Here is a 13981-nt window from a genome sequence, read left to right as displayed (position 1 = left end):
CAACGGAACAATCAAATATTATTTCTGCAAAGCCATGTGAAATGGGCACTAAAAGCCAGTCTGATGTAATAGGGAAGTGTGAGACATTTAGATAACATTTGGCCAGGTCCCTCGCAAAGATTTGGATAGTACTTGAGGCTCTGGAATTTGTTTTGGGCATTTAAAGGAGGGCCAGGAGAGCAGCAGCAGCGGCAGCAGCTCGAAAAGTCGTGTCAAGACAAAGTGCAATAATTCACACTCACTTTCGGGTTTGACGGTTTATAGGTGGGAACACCAGCGAGACCAGAAACACCAGCAACATTAGCAACATTGCAACTTGCAACCCCGCAGAATCGACAGCTCGGACATGCCCAGACACTCCACTTATATAGAGTCCCGCGATTATGAAACTCTACATGAGCACGGCTGACACTCTATATAGTTTATGACTTGATAAACCCTCGCATCGATCCGCGAGCAACCCATTGTCCAAATAAAGTCATAAGCCTGTGCGGCTGCAGCAGAGACCGAATTCAATTTACGATTTGTTTGATCGAGCATTTGAAATATGAAATGTTGAACCAATTTTGCTTGGCCACCGGCGGCAATTTTCAGCTCTCCGATTTATAGTTCAATTTGATCATGATTTATCCAAACGCCCATAAATAATAACCGAGATTAGGGGGCCAGGGAGTGGCCTTTGCCTCGGTCTCTAATTGATGGTGATGCGAAATTTAATTATCGGTAGTCGAGTGGTTAGCCATCAGGTGCTTCAAGATGACAATCTCAATCCGGTCATTTGCATATGATCCTTGGGTTATGATGCGCCTTTATGTATAAGGTCGAATGGGATCGCATCTCCTCGGTAGCCTCGTCAGCGAAGACTTGAACCCGAACCGAAGAGCCTGCTTCGTTTCATCGGGCACTCGGCACTTCTTTCGGAGTGCCGGACTTTCGGAGTCGGCGGCTACTTCTACTTGGCGTTGCATAAAAAGTGGTTCAGTGGAGCAAACGCCTTCAAACCGAAAGCGTCGCGAACGCCTCTATCAAATCGGAGACTTTGAATCGCGCGGAAGTGAAGTGCATTCAAGGATCAGGATTCTATATCCTTTATATTCTTTTACTCCCCAGTGCTTTAATGTTTTAAGAAAATAAACGCATAGGTATACTTGCAGCTAGCGGAATATACACTTTATTTGGATACATCAAATAATTGAGTTCTAAACGAAAGTGAAGGTAAGAGTGATCCAGTTTTTGGCATAAATTTCTGAAATCGTCATTTCAATAATCTGCCTTGGCACGAAAGTTCCGAGGAGCAAAAAAGTTATTATTTATGATGCATTTTTTTGTGTTCCTGCGCTGTTTATATTCAGTTATGTTCTTGACGTTTGAACACTTTATTGACTAATATAGAAAATGGTTTCTGATAACCAAAATTAAGATCCGGTTTAAATTGGTTAACATTCTCAGCATAAAAATTTAATAAAAAGGGAATATTAATCTTTTTTTCGTTCGTTATCATAAATGAGTTTTATTCCTGCATTAAAGTAATTCAAGCTTTCACAAAGGTCCATTAATAATAAGCTTTTATTATATTCTTTAATTTTTTTTTTGGAAGCTCTTCAAGATAAAATGTCGCAGATTGCATTAATAACCAATTAAACGAAAATCGACTTTCAATACGTTTTGCAATAAATTAAAAGCATGATAAAAGCATATTTTATAAATTATAAATTCATTTTCGTTTGAAATTAAAGTATAAGAACTTGAATAGAACTATTTATTTATGAACATTTTGTTTGCTAATGGGTATGTTTGTGATTTTTATAAAAAAAAATGTCAAAGATTGCATAAGCACTCATACAAATTATAGACTTTTCAAGAGGATCTATACCAAGAAAAATAGAAATCTTTCAGTGGCTAAAATTTATTAATATCCATACCAGTTTGCCTAGTTTTTGTTAGGCTCTTGCATTGCGGAAATATGCTAGCTATAATGAATACAAATTGTGCTAAGTTATAATAGAACAGACTTTGGATTTCAGGGGGATCAACTATTTTTGCAGCCAAGAAACATAGACTTTTTATTGCTGATTGACAATTACAAGTGTGTTTTCATTACGGATTATTTTGATTAGGTTCAATTTAAATTGAATTGGCCATTGAGATTGCTAGCGAATTGCGCTTTAATCTGCCTGACAGACGTCACACGGTGGCAGACAGACTAATTTGCATATTAATTTTAATTGAGTGAACAGCGACCGTCAGGAGACATCCATCGATAAAGTTCATTCGAATTGAAGTGGAAAATGTCAGCCCCGAGACCGAAAATCAAATTGAAATCGAAATGGAAACTGAATTGAAATAGAGCCATTGGCAATGCAGCTGCCCTGTCTACGTGGTGGGTCCAATAAAATCAGACACAGAATAAATTTAAATACAATGCAATGCAGATTGTCGAAACAAATGTGGTTACAGCTGAAAAGTGCTCTTTCGGAACCGAAACGAAAAGCAAGTTCGTTGCCTAAGTCTTTTGATTGATTGACTAAAAGTCGACAAATTTATGGCAGCATCATCCCCCTCTCATTTCCCTTTTTCTGCGGACTCATAAAACCCCACCTTTTCAAGCTTCCGACTGGCGAGTGACAAGCTTTGCAAATTGTTACACACTAACCATTCAATGTCATTGCAAAAAAACTTGGCGAAACCAATGCAAAGCAGACACATAAAAAAATCGCAAATCTCGCACTATATTCCATCATCGAATTTGCATATGCAAATTTCATTCCCACGACTTTTAATTGCAACGAACACACAAAAACTAAAACTGGACATCGAATGGAAATGCTGAAAGAAGACCTGGAAGTATCCAAGTGAGATAATTCTCGATAGTTGTTTGTCTTTCAAGCTGACGAAGCCAAGGTTAAGTGCGTGATGATACCCCCAGATATTTATCACCGATCAAGTCTGTTTTGTAGCTTCTTAAGTATATATTTTATTGTCAACAATTTATTGAGTTTTTATGATTCAAAGTTTGAGCCAGTGAATTGCATAATTTCCATTTCACTATCTCTATGTAGGTGTACACTTCGTTTTAATAAGATGATGACGTGTAGAAATATGTTGATTAATTTTCTAGGAAACTCTCAATTTAGCTTAAAAGATTTTACAGTTTTTAACTTGTTTACAACTTGAGTGATTTGAGGCCCTCTTTCAATTAAATTATAAAAGTAAGTAGTACTTAGTGAGGAGCCAGTAAATTTCATACATCTTAATTTTTAGCCTTGTTTATTTGTATGATAGCTGACTGTCTCTATGCATTTGCAAATGAATCCTACCTTCAACCCCATTAATCTCATCTAATGGTTGCTTCTAGAGTATACAATCTTCGCTTTACTTAAAACGGCTCTTATTTATTTTTATGATATACTATAGCCTGGCACATCTTTGGGTCATTTTAATTAACACTATTGGCAAAGCCGTTAAGTAAGCCAAATTAATGAAGCAAAGTTAAATGACTTTTATTTGAATTCATTTCGATTTCCCCACAAGATATGTGTCATAATCAAGTCAGAACTCTGTCACTTCCCTCGGGGGTAAATGGAGCAGGTGAACATGGATTTGAAATTCAAGTGAGCTCAATTTATGGCAGAAAACTTAATAAATAAGAAAAACAAACCAGACCTGGCTATTCCATGACAGACCAGGCCAGGCCAGAAAAGAACCATGGGTGAGGCACAAGCCAAAGTCTGAGCTGCACCCAGAAATGCGTACAAGTCCGTTGACATTTCGCCCGACAACCTTACAAGACACTCCAGCCTCCGAGTCAAAATCGGAGCCACAAACAGCGACAGAAACACAAGACGGGCCCTGAGACAGACAATTACTAATTGAGTTCCCCCTTCGAGACTTACATTAATTACCCTCTGACGGGAAGGTGGAGTGGCGGCGTTCTCAACTTTGGGTTCATTAAGGGTGGGCGGCGCCCAGTTGGGCCAGTTGGATTAGGTAACTCTTGTATCTTCGCGGGCTAAATGTTCAATTTACAAATTAACCAAAGCAAACATTTCGGTGCAGAGTTCAATTACAACAGCAGCAGTAGGAAAACAAACAATTGTTGTGAAATCCCGTGCAGGCGAATTGAATATCGAAATCGGAGTCGAAACGAATCGAAAAGCAAACTATAACAAGGGCAGGCCGACGAATTAATTGAAAGTATTTACAAAACTCGCGAGCATTTAATATCGGCTAACAATCAGAAAATTTAAATGGAATCGAAGCCGCAGCTGAAGAAGGGCAGCCACTGAGGATTGAATCCAAAATTGATTGAGCCCAGCGGGAGATTGGTTTAAAAGACTGGAAAAATCTTCAAGCTGTCGAAAGGGTTTCCACCCACTGACCTCTGGGTAAATAAGCAGTTGATTGAATGCATATATGCATATATATAGTTCAGAATTAAGCAACAATTCCTTTCTTTTTCCAAACAAATATTATTTTTAATACAAGCTCCCACTGGTATTTTGCAACTATCCAATTGAGGATTGAAGATATTTCTAAGAAGTAACCGATTTGATCCGGTCCATTGTTGCTCTGCCTCCTGATATTCACATTTTCCCCCGAGGCGGCGAATATTGTTGGTTAGCCAAAAGTTCAAATTGGCAAAAATATTGATTGTGGGCCGAGTTCAAATGGGGTTGAGTTACTCAAGTCAGTCCGGCAGTCACGCACATGCCCCTTTCGATTTCGTTCGAATTCGAATCTCTTTTTAGCGATTTCTCAATTCGAGTTTCGAGTATAAGTGCTATGCAAATCGATCGGCGGAGCTACCTGAGCCCAAATTCAATTTGCATTTCCCGAACAAAGTTCGTGATATGTCAGCGGGCGTTAGAATGTGTTGGAGGTCACACCGCCCCTTTCGGTACTCGGTGGTTGACACTTTTGCTGGAACTTCGCAATTAGCAGAACCTTTCGAATAATTCGTCCAATGTCGCTGGCATTTGTGATGAATTTCGGTTGAGCTTTGCTTTGGGTTCGGTTTAATTCCGTTTTAATTGCTATATCAAAATGCCAAAGCCCGCTGCCAGCAAAAACGAATGACTGAGGCAACGAACTTGATTTGAAAACGGGTTGAATCTGCCTTTGGGTAGCATGGTTGTCAACCCGCCCCCCTTAGTAGTTTTAACTCACTGTGGATCTATAATCTCGGGATCTTAATTTTGGTTGCCTTCGATTTTGCAGTGATGTGTTGCTCTTGGTGTGCTGTTGCATTTGCATAGCTGTTGGCACCTGTCCCAGCTTATTGAAACATTTTTATTGGCATTTATATAGCATTATACTTCGTACACATGTTACTTCTTGTTTATGCTTATTTTTCGCTTTTGTAACCAGGTCAAGTCGGCTGTCACTTGATGCAAGTTATTAGGCAATGTTTCTACCCCTCCTCGCGAAGCTTGTTCAACTACAAATTGCGTTTTGCATTCAATTTGGCGTAAGCTAACGCACATGTGGGCGTGGCCTGGTCACTAAGGCGTAGCTTTTGATTAGAATTTCGGTTTCGCAAAGAATAAAGGCTGAAAAATGTGCGAGCACTATGTGAAGTTTGCCTTGAACTGTGCTTTGAGGTGGGGTATTGGTTTCATCCAATAAAATTATTTTAAAAAATTAATTCAAGCAGTCTTTAATGTGTTTTTTTAATGTCTTATTGTTATATAGAATTTTTCAGTGATTTGCTGAAATTTTTCTTCACCACTGCTGACCTAATTCTTCAACTAATTACAGCTAACAACAGTTTCCAGTTTCATGTCTTCACTGATTAACTTTCCAACTGTTACAAATCCGGCTTGTTGTATTGTAATTAAGAAACTTTCAATGCCAACATTGTCTGCTGTCTTAAAAATGATACAAAGTATTTTTAGACCTTTCGTTATTTTTTTAAATCTAAGAACATTACTTAGTTAGCAGGCTGCGAAAACTATTTGATGCAATTAGTCTCGCTTGAACACCCGCTTTAATTGCCGAAAAGAATTTAAGCCGCCACCATGAGTGATTAAGTAAATTAACGTTGGTCAGAACGCGATAGACCCACACAGATAGGATCATTTGATTCCGAGATAGATGTTGCAACTGGCCGCGACAACTAGCAACTTGCAACAAGCAACCTGCTGCCTGCGAACGACATCAATTAGCGGCGTTTTAAGTGCGTTCCACGTTTGGCGTGAAAAAAGTTGAAAAGCGCAAGAGGAAAATGCGTCGAAAAACGCCTCAAGTCAAACAATTTTCCTAGTGCTGTGTGGGGTACACAGAACACAATTTATCCCTCTTAATAAGTTCCACATTATATTGACATGCTTACTTTCTTAAGTCTTATCAAATAATTATATTATATCAATTAATTGAAAATTAACGTGTCCCTTTTAAAGAATTAGTAAGAAGTCGTAAATTTCTTCCTGTGCACTGGCCAACAAGGAGGCCCGAACTTGCAGCTCGGACCTGGTCAAGATTGCGTGGCCAGATTGGAAGCCATTTGGAAAGGCAGTGCTCGAGTTACGCGCCGGCAACTTACGCAAATTTTGTCAGTCCTCCGTCCCCTGGAGTCCCCCGGACTTGCCCAGATCCTCGATCTGTGATCGCCCCTAAGGCCCGAATGTCCAAGCCACTAAAAGCCGCCTCATCAGAGGGAGATACTCAGCGACACACCCTAATCGGGCCATGTCTTTGGATCTCGGTCTTGGACTCTGTTTTCGAGTTTTCGAGAAACTATGTGTGCTGGCTGCAATGTCTGGATCTGGGGTTTTCAAAGTTTTTAATTGAAATCTGCAATGGTCTGACTGTCTGGCAGACAACTAGTTTACGCATTTGAAAGTGCTGTGCTTTGCTATGCTGGTAATTAAAAACTTGTCGTTCGATTTGATAACTTTTTTCTGAGTACCCTTAAACGATTGGAGCAAGGCGAAGTCGAGAAGGGGTTTGATGGCCATAGAATAGTTAATGGATTTTTTATGGGAATATATAAAGATAGCTTAACTAATGCATTGCAATTTCTATCACAGACATTTTATTGCCTAACTAAATTTTTAGTTAATATAACTGGAAAGCAATTTAAAGTGTAACTTTTATCATTAGCTCAGTCGCTTGACTTATTGTACAATTTTAAACACTAATTATTTAAAATGTTAAAAATTTGATCGTAAGAGTATTCCTCCGTCAAGGAACTCCAGCAGTGTTCCTTTCACGTTTCTTAGTCGGTCAACGCGGCGCATACGCAACATTTGTCATGATATGTCCACTCGGTCTGGACATGCTCATTTTCGGCATGTGAGTCGCCGTGCAAGGATGTACAGCTCAATGATTAATGTGCTGGCAACTTTGTTAGCTACCCCCTCGCAGCAATAACCAATTCGCATTCCGACCCTGCTCCATCATCTCGCGATTTTTAAGTAGCGATGCCAATTGATACCAGTTTATCAAACCAGTTTAGACGCAATGCGAAAAGCCAAACAAAACGCCCCTCGGCTAATCTGAAAAACCCAAAAAATGTATAAAAAGATTCGGGCATGGAGCACATTGCACAACTCCTGGAGAGGAGGAGGCCGTAACGTGACATCCTGACTACTGCATCGCAGTAACTTAATATCCAACGCATTGATTACGTTTTATGGCCGCAACTTCTTAGCCTTTGGCTCTTGGCCAAAAGTGAGTGGGGAAAAACGCAGTTTTTTTTTTGGCGCGGCCGAAGGATTTTAATTAACCGATTGGCTAAAAATCTAATTTCCGTTGGCGTTGTAAAATGAACAAAATCCGCTACAATATCTGTGACGCAATATCATCCGAAATGTGCCACGCAAAACTTATCGACAAATCAAAGCGAGTCCGAGCCGCATTGACACACTTTTCCCGCCCGCTTTCCACCGCCCACTGCCGCCCCTTTTTTCCTGCTGTCGGAAAATCCACACACAATTTATAGTGCAATGTGCGTTTGGGCCGGAGCCGAAAAAGCCTGGCCCAAAGCGAGGTGCGTGAGTCGTTCAATCAATGCAATTCATTCATTGAGCCCGAAGTGGCCAGCAACACGCAAGTTGACGTTTTGCCTGCTGGCCAAGTGCCTTTCCAGTACAGGGGCGTTGTGATGGAGGAGGTTCTGACTTATAACCGATTAGTTTCATTTTATTACCACAATTTCTTATTTACACTTAAGTTTCATATGTGCTTTAGATTTCATATCATGCCATCCACTGTCTCAGCTGTCACCTCCAACTGTCGCGGATCCCCCTTCATTGCTTTTCGATGACGTGTGTTTTTCCAGTTTTCGATACAAAAAAAAAGAAAAACCCCTTCTGTCTGCTTGGCACACGCTGGCAGCTTAGAAAAAAGTGCGTTTTCGTAGTATGCAAACAAAAAATGGAGCGCACGCAAAAAAATATGGAAAAAACGGCATAAATCGATGACCGGCAAAAAGTTGCGTATTTCTGCAATTTATTGATTTATTACAGTGCATATAGAGCGCATAATTTATTACAAATCTATTAGAGTTGGTCTTTGGGATTTTAGGATAGGGGGATTTTTGTGCGTGCCAGAAGATTTATTCATCATAAAGGTAGGAAACGAAAGACTTAAGCAACAAACTTGTTCATTGCAAGAAAGAGAAACATGAAAATTTAGAACAGCATAGTTAAACATGACTTAACAGCATAAAAATTTTAGGATAATTATCTATTAACTTCAGCAAAGTGATCAATAAAAACTACTTTGCAATCATTTTAGTGGGGTACATAGATACATGCACTATTATCTCCCCTTGTTAATGACTTAATTAAACGCCTTTTATGTAAACAACAGCAAGTGAGCTGGCAAACAACTGCCACTCGATGCATGATCTGAACCCGCCACTGACACCAAGAAACGCCCACGCAGCAGCAGCAGCAGCAGCCACAACAACAACAAAAAGTGGAGTAGCAAGAGGGGCAACAACAATGACCACACGCCACTGCGCTGCACACTGCCCACGCCCCCTTTCCGCCCCCTGTCGCCTTCTAGTCATGGCCCCTGAATTTGAACCTGCTGCCAGTTGCAGTGGCTGTTTGTTTTTGCATCTACACAAAGAGAAATAGATTGTGCTTTCGATGTATATATTATTCTGAAAATATAACATTAAATTTAAGTATATAAAGGATTTCTTAATATAAATCCAAAATCACGTTGAACTCTTGGTAACATCTACATATCATTGACAAAAAAATACAAATTTTTTTGTTCAGTGTATTTTGTTCAGTAGTGGCGACTGCCAGTTGATAAATATCATTAATCCGCCCGCCTTGCCGTTTGCCTTTGTTTAGTGCGCCCAAGAAGATTGATAATGCGGCACCAAGGAGGGCTATTTGTGTGGGAAGTGTTAATAGGACGAATGAATATAAATATCCAATTAAGTGCAGCCATTTGACTTAATTGGCTGGCGATTTGCGAAAGGGGGATCTGTGGGGAGTGAATGGAGGCAAGACCCCCGGTGACTACGAGATGTTTGCGATCCGATTTGCTAATTAGCTTGTGGCTCTCCCCTGACCACCGCCTTCCATTACGATCGCCGCCTTGGGCAATGATCTCCGCATGAAATATCACGCCAATTACAGTAGCGGTTACCTCGATCCAGCAACTCAGCGATTCACCGATCCACCGATTTACCGGCCGGCCACAACCAGTTAGTTTTAGCTCGGTACACCGCAAAATTAAATCAATTTTATCAAAAAGTAAAGTTAAAGAGATTGAAAGCAGCGCGAATGGCGGTTACTCATTCATAAAACAATAAACACAAAAGATATCAACAAAAGTGGTTACAGTTAACATAGAAATATTACTACTCAAACATAACTACAATTCCTCCTTTAAACCTAAGCTTGATAGTGTAAATATACCCGTACAATGTACAGGGTATCCACTTTTATAGACACCGGCAACCGTTGGAGTTGAGTGATTTCGGTTCAATTATGTTTACGGCTGCTCATTAAACATTTATCTAATTGATTGAGCGGTTATGTGATGTCACATAAGCAATTACATGTGTGCCAAGATTTAATACCTCGACCAACTTTATGTCTCCCCTTTGAATTACTCATTTGATCACCTTCCTGAAGAAATTCCCTCTTGTTCCCCAATTCCAGATGCCTTACCACCGACTGAATATTTTGGGTCTGTTGATTCTATCTTTGGTCTTGGCCAAGGCGGATGTGGGCTACCATTACAGCAGACCAACGAGACCCACGGCTCCCTCGGCACCTTCGGGCGCAGGATCGGTGTATACGGGTCACCAGTTCAGTGCGCTGCCCACCATCCATCCACTGCCTCCGATTCCGGCACTTCCTCCACTGCCCACGGCCAGAGTTCCAATACCCAGGAGTCGTCCCTCAGCTCCGGCTGCCAGCATCGTTAGTCATTATCTGCCACCGAAGCCGGTGGTCTCCACATATATTCCACCGCCAGCTGCTGCACCCATCTCATCTATAAGTTTCCACGGAACGCCCACTTTCAAACCCATCTACGGACCTCCACCGCCGGCAAGGACTTCTCTTGCCACGCCCATCGTGGTGCCGCCCACGGGACCAGCTCCACTGACAGCGGGAGGAAATCTGCGCATTCCCTTCGGCAAGCAGGCGTTGATCTCGCCCGGAGAATCCTACGTGGCCAATGGCAGGCAGCTGAAGCAATATGCCGTCATCGAGATTATTGACAACGACATAGACGAGACCCCGGCTCCATTCCTGTCCGGAACGAGTTTCTTCGATCGCTATGGAGCACATGTTGGTGCTCCATCCGCCAATGGAATCCAGCTGGACTCACGGGCTAATTCCTTGCTGCTGGAGCAGCAGCAGCTTGCCATCCAGCCCAGATCCCAGGGTGGTGCATCGGGAGGGGATGCCATTGCCTTGGGATCGGGCGGCCTGGGCTTTGTGCGTTTGCCCAACGGTAATGTGTATCTCGGCTCCGGATCCCTGGGCTACATCAGTGGTCAGCAGCGGGTGGCCTCCGTTCTGGAGGCACGCACTCGATCGGAATCCACGTCGGATGCCCTGCACTTCGGTCATGGTCCGCTTGGCGGAGTGGACAACCTGCTGAGGTTCAAGTAGAGAGGCTACCTTCCTTGTCCGCGCACACATCCGCACCTACGTCTATGAAAATATGTATATTTTATTGTAAATATGTAATTAAACAAGTTTAAACAACTTTTTGTGTAGACCGTAAGCTTGCTATTAAACTATTTGAGATTCTTGTACATTTGTCCTATGCGAAACATCGAAACTTGATCAAATAAATATAAATATGGTTAAGTGATACGAATTTTAATTGGATGAAATTTCAAGTTTCATATTTAGCACAGTGGCGCCATAATGAAAAGCCATAAAAACGGGCGTTTAAGGAACTAACAACTTTATGCGCTAACGCTGAAAAGTAGACTACAATTTTAAAAGTCGAATGATAGTATTGGTAATAAATAATACTAAGAACTGTAGCGCGAAGTTTTAAACCCCTCCTAATATTTAATTATTCTTAACTATTCTTATCTTCATAATTATATATTATTAGCGCAACTACCAACTTATGGCTATGTTTGATATTCATTGAGGTTTTAATAGCCAAAGCCATTGTTTTTTCAACTCAAACTTAAAGCTAATTAGTTTGTACAATTTGTTTTGACTGTCTGGCTTTGTTTACAGATTGAATTAAATTGGTTTGCCTTATATTTATAACTCTGTAAGCATCTGGGATCCACTATTTGCACTATCTCGTGCGGTCGAATTTTTGCACTGCGATGCTAAATCTTTGTCGAGCAAACACTTTTTGCGATTAGGTAATTATTCATGCGCAATATTCAAATGGGTCTGGAACGTGCCGGGATTAGTCGAGTGTAGTCGGATGTAGTTGTTGGACCACAAGGGATCGGTCTATCTGAACGAACATGTGCTCAGCACACTACTTTTGTATATATAAGAAAAATGGTAAAGGGCGGGGCGGGGGCCAAAGGCGAGGTCGTTTCCCAACTGCGCAGTTTCTTAAAGATCTATTTTTTTGTGGCGTTTGTTTGCCGGTTTTTGGATACATTATAAATATGTATGCATATCTTTGCAATAAGTGGGACACGCGCTGCTGGGGCCACTGACTGACTGGCTAACTAAAAAGCCGGCCGGTATTTCCAGCTGTCTAACATGTGTACCGCCCCCCAAAAAGCCCCCTTTCGCTAAATTTCTTCGTAAACAGTTCAAACAGTTCAACAAACTGCCGAAAATACTACTAAACCGAAACTGACTCAAGGTGAAGTGGAAAGTGTTCTATCACATAACGCGTGGCCTGCCAAGGTTGAATTGCCGATAAAGAAAGTAATTTGGCACTGAATTTCTCAAACATAAATTAAAATTTATAATTGTAAATTGGCAGCTACTGAATCCCAATGGAAGGTGTGGTTCTCTTTTAAATAATGTGTGCCTTTTTTTTATTGCATTTTACTTAAGATCTACGATTTTACAAGGTAACGGGGTCAATATGACCGAGAGAACAAACAAGGTGGAAGAACTAAGAACTTAGCATCTAGTTAATGGGTACACTAAGCTTATAAGATCGGTTTTAGTGGGTGCATCTAAGAACTAGTTGGATTTGGCAGTTGCTGCATGGCGGTGTACACGCCACACCCCCTACAGATCCAGTTGGAACTGTTCCTGGTCCTCAATCTTCAGCGACTTGGTCTGCTTGATCAGTTCCGTGGGGACGGGCACGCACTTGCGGAAGGGAGTACGCGGAGTTCCCCTCAGCAAGCAACTGGGCACGTTGGACGGCGGAGTTTGGCTCAATGGGGAGCCACGGAGATTCTTCATGAAAGCCCGCTCGTAGATAAGTTTGGTGCCTGGAATTATAGGAAAGCGGAAATTTTTATTAGTCAAGGTGGTCTGCGTTGCATCAGAAAGGTATTCAAAGTTCCCCACTGATAAGCCAGCTGAGTAAACGCTTCTTTGCCGCGCTACTCTGAGTCACGAACTGTGGAACATGTGCTCGGGATTATCTTCCAACTGACTGACTCGGCGAGATGGCCCAGTTTCATCAGCCAAAAAATGGTGAGTGAGTTTTACAAAAATAATGTATCACAACTCAAACAAAAGCTTGTTTGTTGTTTGAGCAAAGGAAAGAAACGGTATACTTGTTTATGTTTTCGAAATATGTTGATTAATTTCATCTTGATATCATATCTAATGATAAGAAAATCACTCCACTTTCCGGAAGGAACTTAATAATACTCGATGTAGTCTCAGCTTCCAATTTTCGAAACTTACCTCCAGGAGTGGTGGAGTAGAGGGTTCCGCCGGGCGTCGAGGAGTACACCTCGGGCATCTGGATCGGATCCGAGATGACAACCTTCCTGGTGATCATGGGCAGGGCCTGGGTGATGGCTTGACGGGCGGTGGGTGAAGCGGACATCTTAGCTGATTGATTGGATTGGTTTCGAAAACTTTCCGCTGGACGTGTAAGCACACTCGATATGGCTGCGACAATTTGATTGTTTACACAAACTGCGTTGTTTGTATTTCGTTGCTTGTATCAGCTATAGAGCTTGTGTGGCTGCTATGTGTTCACCGTTGGCTGTTCGCTAGGCGATTGCTGGCGGTATTACGAAGTGTGGCTCTATTTATACCCCCCCATTCTTACTCTCTCTCGCTCTCTTCTCGCTCTTTCGCCTGCTCTCTCGCCTGATTATTCTGCTTGGTCGGCTGATGTTTTTTGTTTTTATCTGGTGTATTTTCTGCGTAGTTTATGACAAACCGGCTGGTTCTTGTTGTTATTGCCGTATTCTAATATATTCCCCTATTGTTCTTATTTTTGTTGCAGCCTGCACACCTCGGAGGTTCTAGATGATAAGGGGTGTAGCGATGGTGGGGGGCTGTCTTGAGGGGCTTCTCGCCTTGAGCTCTTGTTTATCTTTGGTCATTTGTTATTGTTTAATGCACGGCAATATTATTGGTAAACAAGT

The 13981-nt window shown here is 41.6% G+C and overlaps 2 protein-coding genes across 3 annotated transcripts; one reads left to right on the top strand and one right to left on the bottom strand.

Moving 5' to 3' along the window:
* The first annotated feature begins 975 nt into the window (after positions 1 to 975).
* Positions 976 to 11292, top strand: CG15414 (uncharacterized protein). Its single transcript, NM_134940.3, has 2 exons — positions 976 to 1215; positions 10131 to 11292. The coding sequence occupies exon 2, from the start codon at positions 10131 to 10133 to the stop codon at positions 11091 to 11093; it is 963 nt and encodes a 320-aa protein (NP_608784.1). The 5' UTR covers positions 976 to 1215; the 3' UTR covers positions 11094 to 11292.
* Positions 11293 to 12434: 1142 nt separating this feature from the next.
* Thor lies at positions 12435 to 13613 on the bottom strand. 2 transcript variants are annotated; one of them, NM_057947.4, is made up of 2 exons: positions 13287 to 13613; positions 12435 to 12862 (listed from the first exon to the last, which is right to left on the bottom strand). In NM_057947.4, the coding sequence occupies exons 1-2, from the start codon at positions 13429 to 13431 to the stop codon at positions 12654 to 12656; spliced, it is 354 nt and encodes a 117-aa protein (NP_477295.1). In that variant the 5' UTR covers positions 13432 to 13613; the 3' UTR covers positions 12435 to 12653. The 2 variants fall into 2 exon arrangements, with proteins under 2 accessions (NP_477295.1, NP_001285588.1); NM_001298659.1 differs by having other exon boundaries at positions 13287 to 13525.
* Positions 13614 to 13981: the final 368 nt, after the last annotated feature.

Source organism: Drosophila melanogaster, chromosome 2L (assembly GCF_000001215.4).
Source record: "Drosophila melanogaster chromosome 2L".
NCBI lineage: Eukaryota > Metazoa > Arthropoda > Insecta > Diptera > Drosophilidae > Drosophila > Drosophila melanogaster.
The sequence above is the reverse complement of the archived record's forward strand: the minus strand, read 5'-3'. Positions and strand labels throughout refer to the sequence as shown.